The sequence below is a fragment of the Scardinius erythrophthalmus genome, assembly GCF_964197995.2.
Source record: "Scardinius erythrophthalmus genome assembly, chromosome: 7".
Lineage (NCBI taxonomy): Eukaryota > Metazoa > Chordata > Actinopteri > Cypriniformes > Leuciscidae > Scardinius > Scardinius erythrophthalmus.
Genome location: NC_138227.1, coordinates 33,381,253 through 33,409,221, shown reverse-complemented (window position 1 = coordinate 33,409,221; position 27,969 = coordinate 33,381,253). Strand labels below are relative to the sequence as shown.

At 37.1% G+C, this 27,969-nt stretch overlaps 2 protein-coding genes and 1 long non-coding RNA gene across 5 annotated transcripts in view; 1 reads left to right on the top strand and 2 right to left on the bottom strand.

Moving 5' to 3' along the window:
- Positions 1–27,969, bottom strand: part of abcg1 (ATP-binding cassette, sub-family G (WHITE), member 1) — a 56,075-nt gene that overhangs the window by 14,293 nt on the left and 13,813 nt on the right. For both annotated transcript variants that reach the window (XM_081371169.1, XM_081371170.1), the window contains 3 exons: positions 24,632–24,749; positions 1,217–1,349; positions 70–120 (listed from right to left, as the gene is read on the bottom strand). In XM_081371169.1, coding sequence (XP_081227295.1) covers positions 70–120; positions 1,217–1,349; positions 24,632–24,749 — 302 coding nt within the window. The remainder of the gene's footprint in view (positions 1–69; positions 121–1,216; positions 1,350–24,631; positions 24,750–27,969) is intronic.
- LOC308693971 (uncharacterized protein) lies at positions 7,152–8,236 on the bottom strand. Its single transcript, XM_081371171.1, has 4 exons — positions 8,205–8,236; positions 7,856–8,073; positions 7,609–7,768; positions 7,152–7,360 (listed from the first exon to the last, which is right to left on the bottom strand). Exons 2-4 carry the CDS (start codon positions 7,985–7,987, stop codon positions 7,245–7,247), a joined length of 408 nt encoding a protein of 135 aa, XP_081227297.1. The 5' UTR covers positions 7,988–8,073; positions 8,205–8,236; the 3' UTR covers positions 7,152–7,244.
- LOC308693972 lies at positions 9,628–19,110 on the top strand. Of its 2 annotated transcripts, XR_014030534.1 has the most exons (6): positions 9,628–9,744; positions 10,185–10,492; positions 10,606–10,676; positions 10,837–11,049; positions 14,923–14,965; positions 18,955–19,110. It is a non-coding gene; the product is annotated as an uncharacterized lncRNA (long non-coding RNA). The 2 variants fall into 2 exon arrangements; XR_014030535.1 differs by lacking the exon at positions 9,628–9,744 and having other exon boundaries at positions 10,117–10,492.

The following is a 27,969-nucleotide window of genomic DNA, read 5'->3' as shown; positions in this document are numbered from 1 at the left end:
GACCTTTAGCATAAAGATTAGGCAGTACGTACATAACCGGGTGAGAAACTTCACACGCCTCTCGCTTACCATTTCACGTTTGCCTTCATCCTTTTCCTGGAGTTTGAGATTAGCTGATACCTGAGCAGGGAGAGTGAGTGATTTAGATCATGATGAGCATTAGCCGATACAACTACAGCTAACAGGGATTTGCATGAACTCAACAAAACAACAACTGCAATTACATGAGACATATTCCTGTGAAACTAGCTGTGACAGCTAATTACATGTTTTTTTTATTTAGTTTGTGTACGTTACATTTACCATGAGGTAATGTTATGCTATTGCAATTAAAAATGTTATTTTCTTAACTAAATATTAACAAATATGTTACATTCAACCAACAAAGGTTACATTCAATACATGGTGTAAAACTAATTTTATGTATTACTTGGAGTAATTTGGGTTACACTTTATTGTAAGGTGTCATTGTTACAGTGTAATTATACATGTAAGTACTGAGTAATATTAATTAACTACATGTACTTACTATAGGGTTAGGGTAGGATTAGGATTTGGTTGAGGGATAGTTGCATGTAATTAATCATAATTTACTGTTATTACTATGGTAAGTACATGTAACATGTAGCAAGGACACTATAAAATAAAGTGTTACCGTAATTTGTACTTTACTTGAGCACTGCTTAAAGTAAATACTTGTGCAAAGGGAAACATTTACTCTTCATAATTGCATCTACCCTGGCGAAAAAGAAGTGTGCCGTACTCAATGTGCACTTATAGTGTACTTCAAATCTTAAAATTATATATTCTTAAATGTACAGAAATACCAATGAAATAAAATGTATGTTAAAGTGTACTTCTTTTTCATAAGGGCAGACCTTCAGAGCAGACATTAGTTTACTTGTCATCATGTCTGACAATGAATGTAAATTTTACATAAAATATGTTAGGAAATCTTTTCAGTTCAGTTCAGTTCAGTGTAATATCCAGTGTCAGAGCCATAGTCAAGACAAATTGCATTGTTTGATTAATTCATTTTCCTGAATAACTCTAAAAATGCTTATAGTTAGAATTGTATATGTATAAATAAATGTGGAAACTTCATCTGTATCTTTACTCAAGAACTTTTAGCTATAGATACTTGAGACTTTTAATTGAATGGGGATTACAGCATGTGCTAATGCAGCTCAATGAGATGATCTCAGCAGACACGTACCATCATGGCCTCCTGTACAGTGAGGTGTGGCAGTAACATGTCGTCCTGCATGATGTAGCAGGACACTTTCCTAAAAGATCGTAGATCTCTGGGCTGCCCATTTATCAAGATCTCCCCCTTCATGCCTGTTTCCCTGTGTGATAAAGCACATCTTCACATATACTGTCTTTTGTAACGTCAACACATTTATAACCACCACTTCCTGAATCCGGATAAATGATCATGGTCTCCCCCACATGTCAAGTAATTGCTGTATTCATTCAGCATCAACACTGAGACATACTTCTTCAGGCATTCTTCATTTGTAAATTGCTTTGCATAAAAGTATCCGCAAAAACAATACATTTAAATAAATAATGAACAGCTTCCAGTGGAAGATACAAAAAAAGAACCAAAATGTATAATGATTGTGTTGGACATATCAACACTTTCATGGCAATTTGTAACAATTTTATGTTTCGGCAAATTGGTGGTGAATCGCATAAATACGTGTTCATACAATCTGCTTATGCCCCACTAAGGGTTGGGTTTTGCACTCTTAGAAAAAAGACTAAATTTTAAAGGCCCCCTGAAATCAAAATGTAAGTTTTTTTAGCTTTTAGTATAAATATGTTAGCCTTAAGGTTATGAATAAGCTGGTGTGTTCCAAAACAATGACAAAATTCACATTTAGGAGATAGAAGCATTCAAAACTTACAGTCTCTCACTTCCGCTAAAATGGATCACAGATTTTTATGACATCACATCTTCTGTCCAATCAAATGCTCTCTAGAATCTAAAGCTCCGCCCCCTATGCTATAAATACCACCTGGTCAAAGCGACCGTTGACACCTCACGGAGCAATATGGGTTGAAGATGTGTGTTCAGTTGCTCAAATGCTCAAGTTTTATTCCATTTTGTATGTTGGTTAAAGCAGGGCTATGCAGTTTCGGGATTTTTTCGCTGTATTCTCGCTTTTTGCTCGCAGGTTTCTCTCTAGAGCTCCCCCCACAGCTTTGGAATATATTTGACAACACTGTTGTAAAAACTCGTTGGCGATTCTCAGACACCAGAGGCTAGTAGATCAACGACATCAAAGCAGATGGGACATTCTTTAAACGTCTTCTTCATTCGGGTTCGGACAGCGTGAGGGAGCGCAACAGCATTTTAGCAGATTTCTATTGGCCGTAAAGCAATTGTTTACATCGCGAGACCTGATATCACGCGATACTTCCCGACGTGGCGGCCGGCGTTAACGCATAATACAAAGTTGCGTGTTCCAAGGCACTTCAGTGCTTTAAAGCAGTGGTTCTCAAAGTGGGGTCCGCGGACCCCTAGGGGTCCGTGTAAAGTTCGCTATAAAATATAAACATACCCGGAGAAAGTGCAGGGCCCATCTTCATTCATTAGGCCGGCTACACACTGGCTGCGTAACGTAAGGCCGGTGACACACTGGATGCGTGGCGTGAGCGTGGCGTTTCTGTTGCGTTTCAGCTGCGTGGCGGCTGCATCGCGTTTTCCATGTCTTTGCACACCAGAAGCGTGTCTGACGCGGCGCTGCTGCTGCTAGGTGACATATTGGTGATATATTTGACATATGGGGAGAGAGTTGTGGAAGGCTTATACTTCATGTTAAACAAATATATAGCAGCAAAGACAACTTCGGCAGTGTTGACGGCAATATAGACTATAGAATATTTCATTCTGTATTGACAGGTGCAGTATTTGAAAATCAATAATATTTTTTTAAATACATTTATATTTGCATTTATGTCAAACCCTAGACACTTTCAAACATCAAAATGACATTTATTAATATGTATTCGTGTCAAAATTTCATATAAACATCTTTTCCTTTTCAATTTTGCTTGGAAACGCTTCCAAGACGCTTGCGTGTCGCGTGAAAAATAGGCGTCGGTTCTATTTCTAGCAAGCACGCGTTTTCCGCGCGGCTCGAGCCGAGTAGGGTCTGCCTGCAGAGCCGGAGGCTGCATTTTCAGGACCCCACTTTTAGGACCGCATTTCTAGGACCCTAGGTTTTTAGTGACAGCGCCACCTACCGAATTAGAGGACCAGCGAAGATGGATGACAATCAGAGTGTGAGTATCAAATGCGAATAATTTTTTACAATTGCGATGCATTTAATTGGAAAGTTAACGTAGCAAACGTGATGGTGATTTGCTAAATAAATAGTCTTGAATGCATAGCCATAGTATTTAGCCTCTAATGCTTGAAAATGAATTGTTAGCACGTTCATTTAACGGAACTGTTGCTTGAAAATGAATTGTTAGCACGTTCATTTAACGGAACTGTTGCGTGATAAGCCTGTGTTGACTTATTGACAGCACAATAAAACTGTAGCATGTTCGTTCTGAAAGCTTGTTAATGACTCATTGTTCTTCCATTTTAATTCAGTTAAAATAATCTTAATGTTTTCACTGTCACGTGCTCACAGTCAGCCTGTTTAACGTTACCCACAAAGCATGTTATGTGTAATATGCGTCTACATGCGTCTCTTCATTTTGACATGGTTTTATAATGTGTGCTTTAAATATTATATACATATGTAAATGTGTGTGTGTGTGTATATATATATATATATATATATATATATATAGCCTATATATATATGGTCAGAAAAAAAGTCGTGTCAATGTTATTTCTATTCAGATGTTTCTAGAACCTTTGTTCCCACAACATCAAAACCTTTTTTTTTTTTTCAAATCTTTGAACAGTATGCAATAATAGTATTATGAACATTAATTGATATGTGTGCACTGTTTGGTAACTAAGAAAAAAAAATTAAAGAGTAGAACATGTTCAACTAAATGTTCCTTATTTAATTCACTTCTCTTTCTCTCTCTCTCTCTCTCTCTTAGGAGTCAGTGATGATGTTGTCCATGAAGTTCTGTTTGTGGTCCACATCATGAACAAATTTGTTTTTGTGTGTGTTCAAGTTCAGTTATTATATATTATTTTGTAAAATATTTTGTGTGTGCAAGTTCAGTTATTATATATTATTTTGTAAAATATTTTGTGTGCAAGTTCAGTTGTTATATATTATTTTGTACAATATTTTGTGTGCAAGTTCAGTTGTTATATATTATTTTGTACAATATTTAGTGTGTTCAAGTTGAGGTGTGATATATTATTTTGTAAAATATACACAATCTACCCCCAGAGTCATCCTTGTCTTCCCTCTATACTTGAAAATGTGGTCGATCTAGTGACTGAAAAGACTATAACATGATTCCTTGTTTATTTTACTTGAGTTATTATATTATGCTAGACCCAATAATTTCTCAACATTCCTAGGAACCAGGTTTAATTGCAATAAATAAAGTAGTATTTGGGTGTAATAAAACTGTAAAACTCTAATGTAGTTAAAACTGGGTGGGTGGAAATACTGCCTGGCACAACTAGGGTCCTGGAAATGCGTTCCTGAGACTGCGGTTCTCCGAGTCGGTAGGTGGCGCTGTCACAAAAAACTAGGGTCCTAGAAATGCGGTCCTAGAAGTGGGGTCCTGAAAATGCAGCCTCCGGCTCTGCAGGCAGATAATATTGCTCGAGCCGCGCCTGAGACGCGCGTGTCACGCACGCAGTGTGCAAGCTCTAACCTGTTAACATGGGAGCCGAAATAAAAACGGACACGCCACGCAGCTGAGACGCTTACCCCTCATTTACACTGCACACGTGTGCGGTGCGTTACGTCTGCGACAAGGTTTTATTCCGTCCTCCACGCGGTGCCAACTCACACCAGGAGCATTTCAGAAGCGGAGCGACTGGATGCGCGAGACCACGTGATTTGCCTGTCCGACGTGATTTTTCTTGATTTTGGGGGTTTCTACCTTACAGTCTATGCTTTCTACCAAGGATATATTGGTGTGCAATACAATCGGGAGTCTGCACATGGTGTTAATTTTGAAATTGACAGTGTTTTTTTACTTTTATTTTGTATTTCCGGTGCGACTTGGACGCGCGTCCGTCAAAAATAGACTAGGCGCCTATATTTAGCGAAGCGGCGCGGAGAGCCGTTTCTGGGAAGCTTCTGAAACGCGCCGCGTCGCGGCCGGTGTAAACACAAGCATTGACTAGAATGGGCGCGATCAGCTCCGGTAGCCGTCCCAGCTAACAAAAAAAGGTCCCCAGAACGTCCCCTAAATGGCCTGTGCGAACGTCCCCCCGAACGTCCCCATGTGGAGTCCGCTTGATGTCCCGCGGACGTTCGCAAAGACGTCCTCCGAACGTTCAAGAGGACGTTCACGGGACCAACAGCGGTCATTCGGGACATTTAGGGGACTTTTGCTTAATTCGTTTTATTTTACTTTTATTTTACTTTTTACCAGAAAACGGCCAAAGAAGACACGTGAGAAATTGTAAGGAACAAAGTACATTTATTTGAACTGAACAATTGTAGCCTAAAGGTGTGTGTGTGTGTGTGTGTGTGTGTGTGTGTGTGTGTGTGTGTACGCGCTCGCGCACGCTGTGTCTGTGTGTGTGTGTGTGTGTGTGTGTGTGTGTGTGTCTGTTGCGCTCGCGCACGCTGTGTCTGTGTGTGTGTGTGTGTGTGTGTGTGTGTGTGTGTGTGTCTGTTGGGGAGGGGTCTGCATGGTCTGGATCTGGTTGTCAGCTGTGGCCGGGGTTACTCCGATGGAAATTCTTCCTGTTGGCTTCTAACCTGAAATAACGAAATGAGCACAGTAATTAGTATCTGTTTATGTTATCGTTGTGCATTTATGTGAAAATGCAAACATCATGCAGCTTGATCTCTACATATGAGCTCATAATGTAACTCATAAGCTAAGCTTGCATGGCGACTTTGTCACACACGCAACTCAGACATAGGCTACATGATATAGGCCTATACATTAGACCTAATTAAATATACTCTATTCTTGTTTTACTTATGACATCATAAGTAGGCTAATATAAGTTAGGCTATCTAATGATATTTATAGATTTTTTTATTATGATATTTGATATTATTGGTATAAAGTCTTTGTTACAGAACAGCTGTTCTTTCAGAAAGTCTTTATCTCAATAATATCAAAGGGCGTTGATTTCATACATGTCCACTGTAGAGGAGATCAAGACTTAAATCATGTTTATCAGCCATTTTGGGAGACCCAACAAGTGAATATGGAAATAAATTAGGCTATGCACCAATATTCCTATGAAATGTTAGATATTATTATTATTAAAATGTTGCTGATTACACTTCTTTTTTCAAAGAAAAAAACCCCATCTTATAATCAGCGCGTTATTCAATCACACGTCAGATACAGAGGACAGGGTGTGTTTGTGTGTGCGTGTTCAACTGAGCTTCATTGGTCTGTTACTGCTCGTCAATGTCAGAAATATTTGAGATGACCAATCAAATCAAAGTAGGAGGGCTTTTATATTCACAGAGGCTGAGCGCGAATTTTAGCAGGGAGACTTCACAGTCGACACGTGTTTACGGTCAAGTGCGAGATGAGATGTAAGTAGCCTACCTAAACTAAACATTTCATATTTGACAACTGTTTTATATTATAAATGTTAAACGTTATAACATTTTGAACTGAAAATGGGCCTTTGTAACGTGATTCATGTAATGCAGCCTAATAATTAGTTTACTGTCATTGTGAGGGGACAAGGAACATGAAGCCGTTTTCATCATGTTAGGCAAAAGATTAAAAATTAATGTTTACATATTGAGAATTAATATAGTAAAATTTGTAGCCTTCAGTAAATTAAAAAAGTTCAGCTCTATGCAAAGACTGAGAGAAAGATAAGGACTTATGGATAGCATAAGAGGTGATAAGGTATTGACAAATAATCTACTGCTCGCTGACATGGTTTTAAAGCTATTTCTTATCCTTCAAATGTCTTGAAATGCATTTTATATGAAAAAACGTAATAGTTGTTTTTTATTGACAAAATATTATAGTTTGTTTTGCAGCCTGTATATTTTTTATTAGATCAGATAACATTTTAATCTGTCATATGGTCATGTTACAATGTACCTATCTAATGTAATCTAACCTATTATAACTGCTAGAATTAAATGCTATGCACTTGCCTGAGTTGCTGTTTTTGCACGATCTGGGGCATGTTTCAGGGTCACAGCAATCATTTCCTCCACACTCTGGGTTTTTTGGTGTGGATATGCCTTACTGCAGGCACCTTGATTACATACAGAGATCACAGTTATTAAAACTTGCACTCAGATAGATGTTGAAAGTTCTATTAAAACGCTTCAAACATTACATTTTGTTTTCAAAATGAGTGCTATGAGTCTGAACGCTAAGTACTGAGAACTAACAAATTTTACAATTATACATTTACGATGAACAAACTTATTTACATTCCAAATATTGTGATTTTGGGGATTGGCACATTATTAGTCATTAGTGGCAAGTTTTGAAACTTACGTATGATCACATCATTAATTAGGAGCTGCTGAAATTTAAGTTTTCCTTTTCTCCCTTTGTAGCTGTAATGTTTCCATAAAGAGTTATCTCCAATTTTTTTTAACATTCTCCTTATTCCATCTCCCAAGGTGCCTCCACTCTGAAGACACAGATAACGAATCTACAAACAACAAAAAACAGCAATTGATCACAAGAGTGGATTGTTTAGTATTTCAGGTTAGTAATGTTACTTGTGTTGTGGCACTACCATCTTCTTTCGAAGGTCAGCATCCTTTAGCTTCTCACACAGCTCTTCTAATTCCTCCACAGTCTTACAGGGTTCCTCTAGCACCTCTGTGAGATCAGAGACAGAGGTGTTTGGCTGCCTCATATTCTGCATTCTGACCGCTGATGTGATGTTTTCCTGAATTGCGTCCAGTTTCAGTACGATTCTCCTCTCCAAATTCTCAAATAACTTGTATATTTCTGTTCAGAATTTGTTTTGAAATTAATGACATAACTAACTACAGCAATTCAAAAAATTTACATATACGTCTGTTTGGGAGACAATTAATAAAACTGACTGTAAGATAATTATGATGAAATTAAATAGTTACCATCTCGAAGAGATTGTGGATCATTCACACTTCCTAACAAGTTACAAAAACATTATTCAGATTAATATCTGTATCCATGTGTCTAGTTATAAAAAAAACAACAACAAATATATTCACAGAGGCTGAGTGCGAATTTTAGCAGGGAGACTCCAAAGTCGACACGTGTTCATGGTCAAGTGCGAGATGAGATGTAAGTACAGTACCTAAACTAAACATTTCATATTTGACAACTGTTTTATATTATAAATGTTAAACGTTATAACATTTTGAACTGAAAATGGGCCTTTGTAACGTGATTCATGTAATGCAGCCTAATAATTAGTTTACTGTCATTGTGAGGGGACAAGGAACATGAAGCCGTTTTCATCATGTTAGGCAAAAGATTAAAAATTAATGTTTACATATTGAGAATTAATATAGTAAAATTTGTAGCCTTCAGTTAATATTTCTGTTCAGAATTTGTTTTGAAATTAATGACATAACTAACTAAAGCAATACAAAAAATTAACATATACGTCTGTTTGGGAGACAATTAATAAAACTGACTGTAAGATAATTATGATGAAATTAATTAAATAGTTACCATCTCGAAGAGATTGTGGATCATTCACACTTCCTAACAAGTTACAAAAACATTATTCAGATTAATATCTGTATCCATGTGTCTAGTTATAAAAAAAACAACAACAAATATATTCACAGAGGCTGAGTGCGAATTTTAGCAGGGAGACTCCAAAGTCGACACAAAAAACAAACATTTTAATGTATACCTTGATTCTGAAAGTTGGCAGAAATGGACTGATGTGGCAGCAGTTGTGATGAAGGAGATGGAACTTTAAACACATAAAATAAATCATTAGATTAAGAAAAAATGTCTGTAAGACCCATTTTTAGTCCAACAGTTGCACTCTTGTACATGCTTGATCTGTAGTTTTTTTTCTTTTTCTTTTTATAAGCCATAAAAATGTTATTAGCATATGTGTAAATCATGTGACTATACATTTGAAAACAAGTATACAGTATTATACCACAAATACTGGAATATTCCTTTAATTCAATGGAAGTACAACTATATGACTGAAAACATTTAAATTCACTTACAGCGAGGTGCTTCAGGCAACATGGATCTTTTTGTATGTTTTGTTATAGGTTGTACCTCATCTAACATAAGGAAAAAAACCGTAAGTAGAAAAGTAATAATAGAATAAACATATCAAAGTAAATTCGATTGATTTTACCTTCATCAGGCTCCTCAGCTAAAAAACAACAACAACAGCATTAACAGTCTTTGAAAGTTTTTTTTTTTTAACATTTCTAAATGTGTAGGCCTTCTTAAATTGAGTCATTTTTGCACAACATAGAAAGGGACTTCTCTGTACTCTTTAGATTATCATCTAACATTATTATAATCAAATATTCAACAGTTAATTTTTTTAACACACTACTTACACTCAGGTCTAATTGGTGTCGATCTTGACCGTTTTTTGGTTTTCTTTGCTCTCAAGCAGGACATCTCATCTTCAGAATTAAAAACAATAGGGTAAGAAATTTTTTTTTATATAAATTAGAAACAGATGCAAAATGTCTCTGTTCTAAATCCTTTATCATCCCCACTGTTTAACAATTTATCAATATTTAACAATGGATACAATGACAGTAACATACTGATTTCACCTTGTGATGATTCACTGTCCTCCTGAACTGTAAAACAAAATGATAATTTAAAGAAAATATTTATAGACGACATGCATTTGACTTTCCTTGATCATTTCAACTTCATTTGTTTAATGCTGTATGTATACTTACAGTGTTGTGTCTGTTGTGCTCTTCTGGGCTGGATTTCTTCTTCTGCAAGAAACAAAGTTAAAACTGAAATTGTCTTTTAATGTGACCAACCTTAGTTTATTTACAGTATTAGCACAGATCTAATACCTCTGAATCGTCTTGGTGGGATGATCTTTCGTACACTGTTTTCATCAGAGTCCTCAACATGAGAGGTTTCCAGTGCTTTTTGGACCCGGTATCTTGCCAGGTTGTAACTGTCTGTTCTCAAAATAGCACAACTTTTGCTTAATATACATTATATAAACAATTTATATTTTATGAATGGTTGCCAGTATTTATTGAGCTTGAAGATAGCCTTGTTTTTTTTCCTTTACCTGTGTCAGAAAATACTCTGACTGCATATTTTGTCCAGAGGTGTTCGTCTCGAATGGCACATTTTTTGACCTTGGTCCCAACATTTGAATTGGGCCAATAGCAAAACAGTACCTTTCAGACAGAAACAAGTATGTTTACTTAATGTTTTCTGTATATAGTTGACTTGTTTTAATGTTTATCATTTATGTATTATAAAAATATATATATATCATCTAAATCTTACCCCATCGATCCACTCTAGCCATGAGGATGGTGCCACCTCAACCTCATTTTGCTCAATGAAATTGAGTACTACGTAGCGGAGATAAATCTGTAAGTAAAATTCAGATAACTCTGTTAGTTCAGCTTGCAATACACAAATTTAATGTACACAATTACCTATTAATAGACAATTATTGGCTACTTTCTCTAACCTCATGCTTAAATTATGTTTTTCTGATGTTGTATTTTTTGTTGTACTGGAAACATCTAGGTTTTCAAAAGTTAATGGCGCTGGATAGAAGACAGGAGGCAGGAACTCATGGGGCAAATCTTCTAAAGGCAGAGACTCAGGGTGCAAAGCTTCAGGACCCAGACACTCAGGGATGAAGCCAAAGGCGTTAGACACTCAGAGGGGAAAGCTTTAGGAGGCGGAGACTCAGGGATGAAAGATGTAGAGACTCAGGGGACGAAAGGAATACTTCAAGTATGTATTCTTACTCAAATTGTCATTCTCTCATCATTGTCAAGAAAGCTCTAGAAAGTATGAAGAATGGACACCACAATTTTGGTCCCATAGTTTTCGTCCACAATGAATGCCCTCCTCTGAAGTGACTGTCTTTCTAAGCAGAGCATTTGAGAATGCCTAGTGTTAACGGTGTATGTTCCGTAGAGACGTGAATCACACGGTGTCATCAGATATGGCTGTAGATTTGTGTAGACTCTGCATAACACTGTGTTGTCTTCTTCTTCTGCCACCACCTCGCAACATTGTTCAGGGCTTAACACAAACACATTGTTTGGGCTCTTGAATGACATCAAGTTTGTCTTGTTTTCCATCTTGGACTTTGATCTTTCCTCCAGGCGATTTGCAACTTGTGCCAAAATGTTTTTCCCAGAGCGCACCATTTTCTTCACCTGATGAAGATAGCTCTCAAATTTAAATGCACTGCAGTTGTCAAGGCTGCCAAAGGTTTGGGCATCTTCTGCAAGGTGCAGCAAGGAATGGACATTGTAGACCAAAAATGTCTCTCCATACAGCTCCCGTCCTCTCTCCACAAAATATGTCAGCAGCTGGTTTGCATAAGGTACTTGTGACTTTGTAAGGTCTGGGCTCACTAAAATGCAAAGAGCTGTGCTGAAACACAAGAAGTGTTCATACAGCTGATCGTTGAGAACTCCCTTTAGAACGATCTTCCCAGTGTACAAAGCAAACTGTCTGAACTCTGTTGCTTTCCAGCGTTCAATTTCCTCCAAACCCCTTGGCTTCCTGGCAAAACAATCAGGAATGGACTTCTTTAGTGTCACCAGCCTCTCGCTTACACTGGTCACATCTCCTGATGACATCCGGAAATCTGTTCTACCTCTTGTCCACAAAAGCAGCAACTTTTTCATTACCCCAAGACAGCTCTGGTGCATATAATCTATGGGGAAGGATTTTATCATGTCAATCGGGAGGACAGAGAAGGGTGAGATCTGCTCTTCTTGATGGTGTTCAGGTTGCCAGCACTCCCTGAATGATTCATCTGTCCTCATGGTCAGGTTATTTGTTTCTTGATATGTAATCCTACCATGCCAGGATCCCCTCTGGTTGCATCTATCGCACCCATAGTATCCAGAAAACTGCTTTACACACTTGACCATAGCTTTTGCTGGGGCATCGCAGGTAATACATCTTACTTGGATGTTTAAGCATCTGCCTCCCCAGGTTAGACCATCCTGGATTAGTTTTCCCAATTCCTGAACAATGTCATCAACAAAGTTGAGTGTTTTGGGTTTGGATGCAGCAATGGATATGCAGAGGGGGAAAATGCATTCGGGTGACAGGTTTATGGAACAGAGAACTGGCCAGAGGGATAGGTTCGTGCTTTTGAATAATGGTAGCCCATCAACGTTCATCGAAAGGTCAAGTGACTGCAGATGCTCTGTCACAGATGCAGGATATCTGCTCAGATGTTTTGACAGCTGATCTGCCACATTAAACTTAACACTCTCGACACCATCTTTGTTAGAAAGTTCGTAGTGGTTTTCGTTTCCAAAGAGTGTCCTTGCAGTTTGGGGGAGTTCTTCATGTCCATGTTTTTTAAGTATGCTCAAGAGAGCATCCACAGCGTTATGTTTAATTTGAAACACACATGCCCATTCTGAAAGTTGTTCTCTGAGCAGCATGGGTGTACTGTCTTGTTCACTCTCAGAACTTGACAGGGTTGGATCTGAAACCACACAATTTTCCTCCTCAAAGAGCTGGTTGTGACTAAAACTGTCAGTTTCAGGAATGCTGGCCATCTCATCTGAACTGACAGTTGGTTTGTTGGCTGCCTTCTTTTGTGCCCTTGACACTCTAGTCCAAATTCTTTTGTACTGCCTCCTACGCTCTTTGGATGTCATCAAGCTACTGTACTGGTGTCTCTGCCAATGATCCAATAAATTATGTTTTTCAGTAAACTTGTAGATTTAATCTATTTATTCCCCCCTCAAACTACCAGTATCAATCATATAACTTGTTTTGCTTCTGAACTTACCTTTTTGGATGACATATTTGCAAGAAGTATACTGGCTGAGAAAATAAAAATAAGCATAAATTAATATATATAAGCAACTTTTTTGTGACAAAGCATATTTAAACTAAAGTCGTAGCATGTTTTTTTTTAATTAAACAATTTGTAAATTGTCCCTATTTAGATTTGTTTGCTTAAATTTATAATTTAAATATAAATTGAATTAATTTAAATGTTAATATAATGAATAAAGGTTCAAAGATGATTCCATAAAGATATGTATCAGGCTGAATGGTCTGCACAATCTACACTCAGCTGTGACCTTAGTAATATGTTCAAGAAGTGAACCACATCTTTCTACAAACAAAGGTGAATTAGGCTATTATTGTGATTTGGCCAAAAAACTACTTGCACTGGGACGCCTATTGTTTTTATAGTCCGCTTTACTTGTCAGTGTGTTTGCACAGTATTCAGCCCTAGAGCTCATTTTAATTAAACTCCAGTACAATAGGAGGCGGTATAGTGTGCTGTGATAGACAGTAACGTTATGTGTCTGCCAGTAAACCCCCTATGGTAAACAGGAACTATACACGGCCATATACACGGTCGCACACACACACGGCTGGCTATCTGGAAGACTGCGGCTACAGAAACACCTTTAAAAGGTAAGACGTTTCATAATTTAAACGTTAATTATGTGTTTAATTATAACTACATCAAATGTTAGCTTTCTTTTATTCAAGAAGCAATTATATAGATCATAGATCTTGCGTCGCGAGCTCTGGATTGCATGATCTCGCGCAAGAAATGTAGCTGCTAATCGTCTCGCGCACTTGACCCGCAGCGTATAACGTTAGCTGTGGACGAAAGGGTAATATATTAATAAATTTAACGTACTTACCACAAATGTAACTGTTTTCACGGGGACAGTGGTGTAATGGACCTGAATTAAAAAACTTAAATTACGAAAACAATATAGGCCTTACTATATGAACACGACGCGTAACGTTAGGCCTAACAAAACAAAGAAGTAAATAAAGCTACAAACGGCGTATAAACTAGCTAATCTTATATACACAAACACGTAAACAGCTTATATATACACACAACTTAACTGTACACTAAATCTAAGGGTAAAAAACTATAACCTATTGAAAATCAACCTTATCAAACTGTACACAACTAATATAAATACAATATATGGTAACTAATTAATCCTATAATGTAAATCAAACGAAGCAACTAACTTGTCTAACAATTAACTACAAAATTCGCGCAATTTATATGAAACAAATATGAAATCAACTCGAGCTCGTCTATTTCCACCACCGTCTTCAACCAACAAACATTAATTCCGTTATGACAGTTATTTAGTATCACTGAGTGACGAGGAACATTTTAAATGTCTTAATGCCGCTCTTACTGGACATATGATGTAATAGGCAACTTGTTTGGAACTTGGTGAAGGCCATATGTAGTGCACTAATAAGCCCCTCAGTTTAATTGTGTGTGTACCATGAAATATCATTATACCAGTATAACTTTACAACCCTAACCGGGTCAGGGGATTATGACATGCAGATAAGTTATAGCTTGTGAAGGATGTCTAGATTGAAAGAAAAGGATGAGAGACATTAGAGGGGATCCAGTGTCCAGCTGAAGCAAGATGGATGCTGCCTCACCACCAGAAGATGTTCTGGGATTCATGTATAACATCTAGGATGATGATGATGACCCTGCAGCTAATGTTGAGGCTGTTGCTCTGTGTATACATGCATAGTTCATGGGGAAATTGTTTAGAGCGCATTCACACAACCTAACAATTGATGCTCATTACTGTGTCCTCTGTTTCTGTGTTCAAGTGCCTGATGAGTTTACTTCGTGGCTTGAAGGATGAAGCTGTAGGTAAGCAAATTAATATGCCACACCACTACTTGATACCGTATCACTATTATAATTTTTTTGTGCATTTGAAGTATTATCAATCAATAAAGTTAAATATATCATATATTTTTAGTGTGCTGTACTGACAGCACTCCAAATGTACAAAAAAATGAGCTCAATGTTAAAATTGACCGGAGTTCTCCTTTAAAAACCTTTTGTTTTACTTATTCTTTTCTTTGTTTACTTATTCTGGTACATTTGTACCAGTCGCACTGTAACATTTTAAGTGATACCAAACATGAAAATACTCTGTGATAAATAATCATTCACATTAAACTATACATTTTCTTGGGTGAAATCAGGTGATCATCAGAGCATGAGAGAGGCATGAGAGAGGGGGTGAAGGGAGAGGGAAAGAGATGTAGATGAAGTTGATTCGGAGGTGAGACTTTCGTCTTGATGGTGCACGAGTGCCAGTTCAAATGGTAAACACCAAAGAGGACCACCCAGGGTCACCCTCGAAACAGACTGTCCGGAATTGTGTAATTTATCAATTCTTACACAGTGGTAGTGAGCGAGTAGCCATGCCTATTTTACCTGTGGTTACCGTGGTCTCACTGTCAGATTATTTTAATTTATGCCAATGATAATTATAAATGAAATTAATTTTTACCAATTGCTATAAATTTGTATAATTCATATATTTGTTCCAATAAAAAAAGTTTTACAAGTTTTTCCCTACAGCCCTCACGACGATCTCTCGATCTCGTCACACCTCCTTTTATGCTTCTACTCCTCCGTGTGGTTTGAATGCGTGTAATAGTAAAGTAAAATGTGAATGGGTCTCATTCATGAATATACAAGTAAATATGTGAGTGATTTGCACGTAAAGAGACATTCCCGAAAATTCTTCTCCTGATTCACAAATACTTCGTAAACGTCAGATGTGATAGTGAAATGTGTGTGTGGGTTAATGAATTCCAATCAGTCGTAAATGGGACGCGCGTGCACGCTCATTCTTAATTACCATAAATCCCGTCCATTAAAACCGACTGACAACTATATATGGGCATCATATTATGACACCAAACAAAGGATTTCAACATGTCTTCTCAAAAGCAAATGAAGAAGAGAAATTTCTCAGATGCAGAAATTGAAGTTTTATTATCAGAAGTTCATTCAAAACGCCACATTTTATTTTCAAGCGTACATAGTGGCGTATCAGGTCCTAAAAAAAAAGGATTTTTTAGGTAATACCTAAATGCTTTAGGTAAAAATGCTTGGCAGAATATTACAGATGCAGTTAATGGAGTTTCATCGAACAGTCCCAGAAGTGAAAAGAAAATGGTTCGACATGAAGCTTGACTGCAACCTTTGTGACTTGAAAAAGAATGAACAGCTTGAATATAAAAAAAATAAAAGAAAAATACTTGTGGACTTGTGTTCCGTTTGCAGATGCTATTACTGGCTCTCGTAATAAAAGTTAAAAGAAAAACCGTATGTAATTACTATATATAATATTTTTTTTAAATGCTGTGTAAATATGTACCCGATTACGGTGAATTAAAAGGCAGCCTTATTAATGAGCAAAACGTTCGGATGTTAAACGCACTATTTACGCGTGGCTGGGAGCAGGTGTAGATTTCTTTCGTACCAACTAACATTTGGGAAATACGAACATTTTAATGAATCCTAAAATTTACACCAGAACCATTTTACACACGATTTACACAAATTCGTTCTGCTCCTGTTTCATGAATGAGACCCAATGTGTGTAATTTGAGAGGAAAAACTCCACTCTAAATAACAAATTAAACCTCTGTGTCCCAGTGGAGTTTTGCTGGCATCTAATGGAGAATTTGTGGTACTGCGCCCAATACAAAATCTTACTGAAAGCTCATTTTTTGTAGCCTGGTTAAAGGGCCCCTATTATGGCATTTAAAATTTTCCTAATATTGCTTTGGGAGTCCACAACAATAGTTTTACATGCATGCAATGACAAAAAAACACTTTTGTTGTCTTATAAAAGTCATTTATTTTTACCTGATTTGCTCAGCGACTCCAGAATGATTCGTTCAACGATTCATTTTTCCAAAATCCCTGCTTTGCGTGATGCTAATCTGCGGTGATTGGATTTAGCATTAAGATTTGTATCAGTAGAATAATGAATGGAGACTGTAGAACACAAAAGCTGAATCCCAGACATTTGGGTGATCTCGAAATCCCTGTCAGACTCATCACGGAGACCCACTAGTAGCTAGCCGCCTTGAGTTTAACTGCGCTCTCTTACCGGTAGGCGTGGCCTCCTCGGACAGCGAAGCAAGTGCATTCTGGGAGTTGTATTTTTAGCTTGTGGATGAAAAACAACATTATTTTCTGGCTTTTCTCAGTGTAGAAGACTAAAAATTCAAAAAATTCACATTTCTACTACATAAATTACCCATTTTAAATACACATTCATCTTTTCCAGAGGTGAAGTATCCCTTTAACACCAGACCCTTCTCAGTTATATCTAGGGCTGAATGATTTTGGAAAATAATTATTTTTACCAATATTGCGGTATTATTTTTTACCAATATTGCGATTTAATATGCAATTATTTTTTAAGCTCTTTATCATTTCTATTATTCAACAAAGACTAGCAATAAGTAAGGAATAATTGACGACAGGCCGTTGAATTATTAGAAAAATAATGCACACCCAAGGTTGCAATGCGGTCACGACGCGAAGCATTATTTTTCTAATAATTCAACGGCCTGTTGTCAATTATTCCGCTTATACTACAGTTACCACACCTTGAAACATTGTTCAGATTATGTATTTCAAGACGTTTGTAAAGTTTTTGTCATTAAAACGCTCTTGTAGGACTAATTTCTTACGCATCTAATCCCATGCTCCGTTGCTGATTAGTAACGGAGGTTTGAGCCACTGATAGCAGACTAATGCTGGGGACACACGACTAGCTGACACATTCTCTGACTGTTTTCATCGACTGCAGCAGATTTTAAACACCGACTTTGAACACTGACTGAAAACGCGTTTGGGCATGATCAGTCATAAGTATCAAATTACATTCATTATAATATGCAGTTATTAATGCAGTTATTAGAGAGAGACGCTGTAATAATGAGACCGAAAAGCATGTGCGTCAATATTATTTATTAATTCAATTCGATTTAATTAATTTGTTCATTCTTTTTTTTCCTATTATTGACAGATGACAGTAGACTATAGCCGAATAAATGAAACACAAAGCCCTTTTAACAAGTAGGCCTATCAATAAATATTCATTTGTTATATTATCTGCAATAAAAATCAGTGCTGCAGAACTATCCATTTATTTAGCCTATATTCAGTTTAATTTTATATTGATTATAGATAGGACTATATACTTATACTATATACTTATTTAACTTATTAATTAAACTGCATGTTTCCATTGATTGTTGAGCTAGACATTGAAAATTGCAGATCAAGCGCATGGGGCTAAATGTTTTTTCTTGTTATGAATTGTATCCTATTTTCCGCTATTACAGTTGACTATGCGAAGTGATATGGAGCTGTAATGCGGTCAAGACCTGCCTGGAACTACTTTAGCCGTGCGTTTCCCTGAAAATAATTGCACACCTTAGAACGTTCGTCAACCAATCAGATTCAAGCATTCAACGGCCCTGTAGTATAAATCATTGTAAAATATGGATGGCAATTTTTAGGCACCTCATGAGCTGATCAACTTTGTTTTCTTATTAATTAATTATTAATTTTAAAAAAAGTTAAAATATTTAATTACATATGTAATTATAAGTAGGCTACTTTTAAAAAATAATTACACATTAAAACACTAAATTAATACAATTACATGTTAAGAATTTTAAATAACAAAGAGGAAAAAAACATTACAAGCAACAAACCTTTTGCAGCCTGACCAACAGTTTGTCAGTTTAAATTTAAATTACCCCAAGATTACATGAGAATGTATGTCTTACCTGCATTTTTTTCTTTTCTTTCAGCAATTGGACTCGTTTCCATCCTTTTTGGGGCCTCCTGCATTTTAAGTCATTGCTTTCATCTGATTCAGCGGCTGTCAATCTGCATTTCTGTTTGCATTACTCTGCTTACATTTTGAACCCTTAGCAATAATAAAAGTGTTTTCCATTTTGGTTATAGTTGTACAGTCAAGTTTGTTTTATCTTGATTTAATGTGCTTGTGTGGAGATTTGCTGTGTGACAATTATTTTTCACAGCACTTCATATATAGGAGGAGGATGCAAAGATATATATATGCATGAATGCAGAGGCATGAAAAAGAACCATTAATAAGCATTGTCATACATTTATTCAAACGTTTAATCTGTTACAAAAATCACTGCACAATGGTGGATTCTTTTAACTATTGCATGAATATGTGAACTGTGATTTACATTATGAAGCACACATTAAATAGACAGTTTTTAAAAATAATAATGGTGGGGAAAATGATTTAATGTAAACAATTACATGGCTTTGGATATTTTTATTCATTTTTAAAACAGTACAATTTTTATAGTGCAAATATAAACTGGTTTAGTTGGCTCTTTGTAATATAATATTTAAAAGGCCATTTTTAACAGCATATTGAGTAGCCCAATATTAAGAAAATCAATATTTTTTTCCCATCTTACGTAAGATAGCCTACTTAAGAACGTGGTTTCTGCATAAAATCCATTATCAAAATTGCTTTAAAGGGATTTTTAAGGAACCACAATTTAAACCAGCAGACATAAGTGGATGTCCTCGGAACGTCCCGCACCGAACGTTACAAAGCGGACCAAATGCGGACGTAAGTGGATGTCCTCGGAATGTCCCGCACCGAACGTTACAAAGCGGACCAAATGCGGACGTAAGTGGATGTCCTCGGAATGTCCCGCACCGAACGTTACAAAGCGGACCAAATGCGGACGTAAGTGGATGTCCTCGGAACGTCCCGCACCGAACGTTACAAAGCGGACCAAATGCGGACGTAAGTGGACGTCCTCGGAACGTCCTGCACCGAACGTTACAAAGCGGACCAAATGAGGACATAAGTGGACGTTCGGAACGTCCGGGGGACGTCCCTTGTTAGCTGGGGTGTCGCAGCCGTAATGCGCCGCAGATGTGTGCAGTGTAAATGAGGGGTTACGCCACGCAGCCAGTGTGTCACCGGCCTTTTTATTTCGGCTCCCATGTTAACAGGTTAGAGCTTGCACACTGCGTGCGTGACACGCGCGTCTCAGGCGCGGCTCGAGCCGCGCGGAAAACGCGTGCTTGCTAGAAATAGAACCGACGCCTATTTTTCACGCGACACGCAAGCGTCTTGAAAGCGTTTCCAAGCAAAATTGAATAGGAAAAGATGTTTATATGAAATTTTGACACGAATACATATTAATAAATGTCATTTTGATGTTTGAAAGTGTCTAGGGTTTGACATATGCAAATATAAATGTATTTTAAAAAAATATTATCGATTTTCAAATACTGCACCTGTCAATACAGAATGAAATATTCTATAGTCTATATTGCCGTCAACACTGCCGAAGTTGTCTTTGCTGCTATATATTTGTTTAACATGAAGTATAGGCCTTCCACAACTCTCTCCCCATATGTCAAATATATCACCAATATGTCACCTAGCAGCAGCAGCGCCGCGTCAGACACGCTTCTGGTGTGCAAAGACATGGAAAACGCGATGCAGCCGCCACGCAGCTGAAACGCAACAGAAACGCCACGCTCACGCCACGCATCCAGTGTGTCACCGGCCTAACCCCTCATTTACACTGCAAACGCCTGTGGTGCATTACGGCTGCGACAAGGTTTTATTCCATCCTCCACGCGGTGCCAACTCACACCGGGAGCATTTCAGAAGCGGAGCGAGTGGATGCGCGAGACCACGTGATTTGCCTGTCCGACGTGTTTTTTCTTGATTTTTGGATTTCTACCATACAGTCTATGGTTTCTACCAAGGATATCGGTGTGTAATACGTTTGGGAGTTTGCACAGAGTGTTTATTTAGAATTTGACAATGTTTTCTTTTACTTTTATTTTGTATTTCCGGTGCGACTTGGACGCGCGTCCGTCAAAAATAGACTAGGCGCCTATATTTAGCGAAGCGGCGCAGAGAGACGCTTCTGGGAAGCTTCTGAAACGCGCCGCGTCTCGGCCGGTGTAAACACCAGCATTGACTAGAATGGGCGCGATCAGCTCCGGTAGCCGTGTCGCAGCCGTAATGCGCCGCAGACGTGTGCGGTGTAAATGAGGGGTAAGCGTCTCAGCTGCGTGGCGTGTCCGTTTTTATTTCGGCTCCCATGTTAACAGGCGTGCCTGCTAGAAATAGAACCGACGCCTATTTTTCACGCGACACGCAAGCGTCTTGGAAGCGTTTCCAGGCAAAATTGAATAGGAAAAGATGTTTATATGACATTTTGACACGAATACATATTAATAAATGTAATTTTGATGTTTGAAAGTGTCTAGGGTTTGACATAAATGCAAATAAATGCAATTTAAAAAAATATTATCGATTTTCAAATACTGCACCTGTCAATACAGAACGAAATATTCTATAGTCTATATTGCCGTCAACACTGCCGACGTTGTCTTTGCTGCTATATATTTATGTTTAACATGAAGTATAGGCCTTCCACAACTCTCTCCCCATGTCACCAATATGTCACCTAGCAGCAGCAGCGCCGCGTCAGACACGCTTCTGGTGTGCAAAGACACAGAAAACGCGACGCAGCCGCCACGCATCTGACACGCTTCAGAAACGCCACGCTCACGCCACGCAGCCAGTGTGTAGCCGCGCGTGTAACGTTAGACCAATGAACATTCGGCTTTTACATTACGTCAATCTACCAAAACATTTCCCTCAGGTTTTAACTTCACGTCTCACAGCTAAAGAATGAATAAAAGCCAATTAAACAGGCCCATTGTGTTCATCAGCACTCCCCCGCTTTAACTTTGGGCCAATAGAAACTCTGTTGTATTACGTCAATCTGTAAAAGTCGTTATTTCGACATAATATCTCGTAATTTCGCCATAATAAGGGGACATTCTTATCTGCATTAAGCCACATTAAGCGTTCTTATAATGGTTTTCTATGGGAGGAAAATGCTTAACGTGTATGCATTTGTTGCGTTGAACGTTGCGTTCATATTCTGGGCTCATCTGATAACTTTGGTATGATTTTAGTATCATAATGATTAATAAATGCACGCACAATTATCCGTGAACTTGATTTGATCAAATGCCTTTCAACTTGTTTGTGAAAACTTCAGAATTAAATGAATGTGCAGCAATTTGCAGAGAGTCTGTAGGCCAACATTTAGTTTCATATTTGTTCAAATATTATGATGTTATTTTGTTTCGTTTATGTTGATTTATGAAAAGTGCAACAGCACGAGTAAGATAGAATGCGCAATATATCGAGAGACATGGAGCGGGTTAGACATGATTTGACCACTTCATTAAGTTTTGTTTTGTAGAAAGCCTTTCTTTAAAGTGAATTTCGTTTTGTATAAATTGTATCTTAATTTTAATACATTTTTCATCAACCAATTGATTGTTTTTAATGAATAAGATGCAAATATAACAGACAATATTCATGGAGGCGCCCGCGCGGTCTCTTGCACTGCACGTGAACTGGAGCGCATCTCATCCTAACTTAACGAAACTCAGCGTATGCCTCACACAGACATGAGAAATACATCAAATACACAAAGCTTGAAATGTCTTTAAACGAAATAATTCAAAACGAAAACAAAAAGGCTAGGCTACTCTCTGATTATGTAATCCATGTTGTGCATTTCTCTCTACGGGCGCGTTCACTACGGCGATCGTCAACTTCATCTTTGCAGCCGACACTGTAATAAAAATCAATGCACGCGCCACCGGATTTACAAAGGCACATCTTGCTTGTTGTACGCACACATATTATAACATTATTATTAATTAATACATCTTTTAGAATATTTGATTGAATGCTGAATGTTGCGCTTGTTCAATTTAATAAAATTTAAACTTTGTGATCATTAGAATAATCGAATATTAAATATTTAGTGGCCAAGTTTAGCTCATTTATTAATAGTGTGTATATATATATATATATATATATATATATATATATATATATATATATATATATATATATATATATATATATATATATATATATATATAATTGCGCAGCCCCCCCCCCCCTCAATGATCTAGCACCCCCTCAGCACATGCGTTAACGATTTTGCCGGGGCTTCAGCCCCGAATGTTTTGAGTGTAGCCCTGAATGCTTTTTGAAAAGTTGACTGACAAAAATGAAACTGGACAATAGCCTATGTAAACCCGCGAAATCATAAGTCGCCTTATTTCATTGTGCTTTGGCTTTGCTGCTATATGTCAGTAAAACTTTCCTGTCGTATCAGCCGTGTGCTCGCAGCGCGCACTCTTCAATATCAAGCGCAAATGCAGCGCGCCCTGTATCACGCAAAAGAAACTACGAGCATGTACGTCGTGTTCTGTCGTCAATTAAGTATTGAAATAACCAAAAGGGAGATTAAAACTGCGTAATTTTTCATTATTAATATTCTAACATTTTATCAATATTGCAAAGTCATCAAAACTGACTCGTGTCATAAAAAAATTATTTTGTGACCAAAAATGTGAAAAATACATCTAGCCTAAATGATCGTTCTTGACATTCTTTTAACTATAAGCAACCCAATTTGTCTAGATCTGTAATATTATTTCCTTTGTATAATGAGCTTGTCTTTGTTTTCAATTATATTGTATTTTTATTGTGAGTGTGAACTGCTGCACAGTCGTGATTTAGTCAGCTTGATTAACATTATTACAATGTATTCCTATTAAACACAGATGTTCTTTGCTAATTACAGAAACTATAAGCAAAATATAAGTATAGATATATATTTATAAAATAAACAAACAAAAGATTGCACTTGATTGAAATGTAACATCTATATGCAAAATAATCCTTAAAAGATTTCTCATTTAAGGCCATTCTTGTTTGGAATATGTGATTGTGTATTGTCAACAATAAGAATCTGTTATCTGCTTGATAATTTATGCTGCTGCCCATTGACATGCTTTTAAAGCTATTGTTATCCAGTTTTTGGGGGCCTTCAAACACCTTAAAATGCACATATGTAGGTCCGAGAAATCCAAATTTTCTCAGGGGAGCATGCCCCCGAACCCCCCTAACTACCTCTCATTTCAATGCGCGTGTCTGTGGGGTAATGTGGGCTGGTGTGGCTGTCCCCTGTATAGACCTACAATATACATTATTATCTGTATCGAATCATGTTATCTTGTAACCCACCCCCAGCCCCTAATGTTTCAGGCTCAGCCCCTGATGTTTTTAAAACCTAGAAACGCCCCTGCCCCTATCCCATCTTTCTCTTTAGCTATTTAGCTATTACATTTAGCTATTACATTTGTGTTGCGGTTATGAGGGGGTCCTTGGAATTTTTTCTGCCCTATGAGGGGTCCCTATCTCCAGATAGTTTGAGAACCCCTGCTTTAAAGAACCCTTTATGCCAAAAAGGTTCTATATGAGAAAAAATGTCTTAAATTATTGACAATACTATCATGTTTAACTGGTTACCAATTTGCATAAATGTAAAATAGTTAGTGTTGGATGCTTCATGTGGTCATACTAACCTATAACCCGCTAAAATGTTCATTAACGTAGACTTCCCAGCTCCCGAGGGTCCCATGATGGCCACCAAAGCTCCGCTGGTAAAGTTCCCAGAGATCCCTTTCAGAAGAGTCTTGTAACCTGAAACAGGGTGGAACAGAGAAAGAGCCGTGTGAGAAACCTTCCACAGTCCGGACAATAAGCACAATGAATCACCTGAGCTGTTCCACCCAATCATGAAATGAACCTGCCAAAATCCCATTCAAATTCTCCTGCTTACATAATGGTCAGTTTGTGATTGCAGGTGAAAAGGGTTATTTGTTTGTTCACAGTCGGGTTTCTGAAAATTTCCAGGTGAATGAACATATTTGCTGGTGTGAGTATCTATGGATAAACCCTGTTCTTACCTCAATCTGACCTGTTCCTCTCAGTGTACCTTTTTGTCTATAACTTTAAAAGAAAAATGGGTTGATGCTATAACCTTTCAACAATACCTATTCATTTTCTTTTGTCAAGGTGTACAATGCATTCTTCACCATATTACGCTGCTTTGTGTGCAGATTTGTAAACAACATTTCTCTGTGGGTTTTTGACTCATATACACTAGCCCCAAAGAGTATTTGAACGTTTACTAACTTAAAATGTATGAATTGTATTATTAGTAATGAAATGTAATCATCAGACAACAAGATGGACATTTGTCACATTTTATCAACTTTGCAATACAAGACTTTTTAACACAAATTAAAGACATAAAATCATTCATTCATGAAATGTGCTAACTTGTTTCAATAGAAATTTGATAACCTGATATCTAAGATAATGAAAATACAGGTTTGGATGTTTCAAACAAGCATGCAAAATGATAGAAAACAAGCATGTTTAACTGTGCTTTTGATTTGAAATCTTAAAGTTACTGAGATAAAGCAAAGTCCATTTTCAGGCAAGTCAGTTCACTCGCCAGCCTTCTTCATTCATGTAAGAATAGAAAGGAAAGATGTTGAAATCTTCTACTACGAAAAAAAAACAAAACAAAAACAACATACTACTGCTACTACATTTTAGTTTGAATTGTATAGCATTGTTTGTATATTTTTGGTCCATCCGACGCATTATGCAAAGTGTAGAGCAAATGCTGAGTGCAATTTATGTTTTATAAACTGAAAAATCTCTATTCATGAAATGTTTGCTTGAAATGTGGGATTGTGATATCTTTCATAGCATTATGTTATCTAATGCACTGACATTTGTACATTTTAAGTAAATAGTTTTTGGGACGATTATAAACCCTTGTGAAAAAGAAGTGTTTTGTGATAATGAAATAAAATGGCACTTAAGTGTACTTAAGAGTACAATTTCATGACTATGTTTTTTTTTTTAACGCACTTAAGTTCAGTTTTAAAAAGTGCACTGTAATATTTGTTTTTTTTGTTTCTAACATACTAAAGCACATGTAAAGTGCTTGATTATAATTTTAACTGTAGTGTTATTCAATGTTACATTTTAATTTAATATATTTTAAACATACTGAATTGTAACTTTTTCACAAATGTGTAATATTTGCAAATGACATTCAAGTTTCAATATAAATGACATTAAAATATATTTCAGTTTACGATAAATACTTGTCAGTATGACGTAGAGCACTTTACTCATATTTCAAATACAATAGAGGTTTATTAGCTTTAGAAGTTTAGGTAACACTTTATTTTAGTGTCCTTGTTATATTACATGTATTTACCATAGTAATAACAATATAATTACATAATTACATGAAACTAACCCTCCACCAAATCCTAATCCTACCCTAACCCTATAGTAAGTACATGTAGTCGATTAATATTACTCAGTACTTAAATGTATAATTACATAATAACAATGACACCTTAAAATAAAGTGTAACCTAAGTTTATTAAATTACACATAAAGATGCACTTACGTCTGACTCTAAAGTTCAGCTAATTGCATTTTAAACTACAAAACATTTTCATTTATCAATAAAGTGTCCAAAAGAACTACATTCAGTCCGCACTAATTGGGAAATGATACCTCCTGTTTTTTGTACTGAAAAGAGGACATCTACAGGTTGACCGATTGTAACCTGTTATTTATCCCGTATCTGAGGCTGAGATGCTAATCCAGTTGATTGCAGTGGCTGCCAGCTTAATTGGATTGTGCTTACAATCCGTCAGAGCAATACACAAATACCTCTGACCTTCTCTGTCCTCTTTTAGCGCAGGATCCCAGGGCTTCTCCCTCTGATCGTGCACTATAGTAACCCCACCAACATAGAAAGGTGCATCACACTATTTCTGAAATGGAAAGGCATGGTCTCTTGGTGAAGCCAGCTGGTTAGCAGATAAAGGCAGGATGATTTTGCTTAGTGCACCTGATGTGCTGCATGTCAACAGAGGAGAGAGCTTTCCCTGGCCACGAGGGACAAGGGTTACTTTGAGTCACGATCAAGTGTGCATGACGAAGAAATCGAAACACAGAAATACTGGGAGGTATTGCTATATGATAACATCACTGTTTCATTTGCACCACTACTTTAATTCTTCGAGTGTGACATCATTTCGAACAAAATCAGGCCTTCTTCGGAGTTTGAAACAGCTTGCCAAAGTGAACTTTCCAGAAAACATTCAAATCGCTTGGCAAACACAAATTCCCATGACCTGTGGGGTTAGATGTAAGTTTGACCGGTAGTCAAATGAAGTGCCGACAAACATTCACATCCTACGTAACCGAGCATCAGCAATGTACTTAACAATCATGTTCATTTTGCATAGAGACTTCGATGATTATGAACCACAGTGAATAAAGTCGAGTCATTATGATTTCAGCCGCATAATTTTCATCCCCCCACAATTATCTAATGTATGACCGGCTCTATGACTGTAACTTTCAGCTTTATATGACTTTGTCTTTTTCACCTTATTTTTAACAAAGGAGCAGGAACAGACATTTTTAACTTGCGCAAAGCTTCTTTCTTGCATAGCTACCAGTTATTTCAGCTGAACAAGAACAGTCAGTTGTGCTGCTTAATGTTGCAAACTGGTATTTGTCATCATTTTATTTTAATTTATCATACTCATAAACACACTGGTTTGTAGCACAATTAGTTTTACCATTAAGTGCACTTTGTTTTTTAACTTTGCGGCTTATAAATCGGACTAATCGCATTTTCACAGGAAATAGCTTATGCGATGAAGAATAAGGTGGACAGACTAAAACAAAACGGTTTATTCATTTTATGACTATAGAAAAAACTACCATATCAAAAAGCAAAAACAAACTATAGCACCAGATCATACTGGCTACACAAACAAATAAGTACCACCGTATTATTATGATGTTTTAT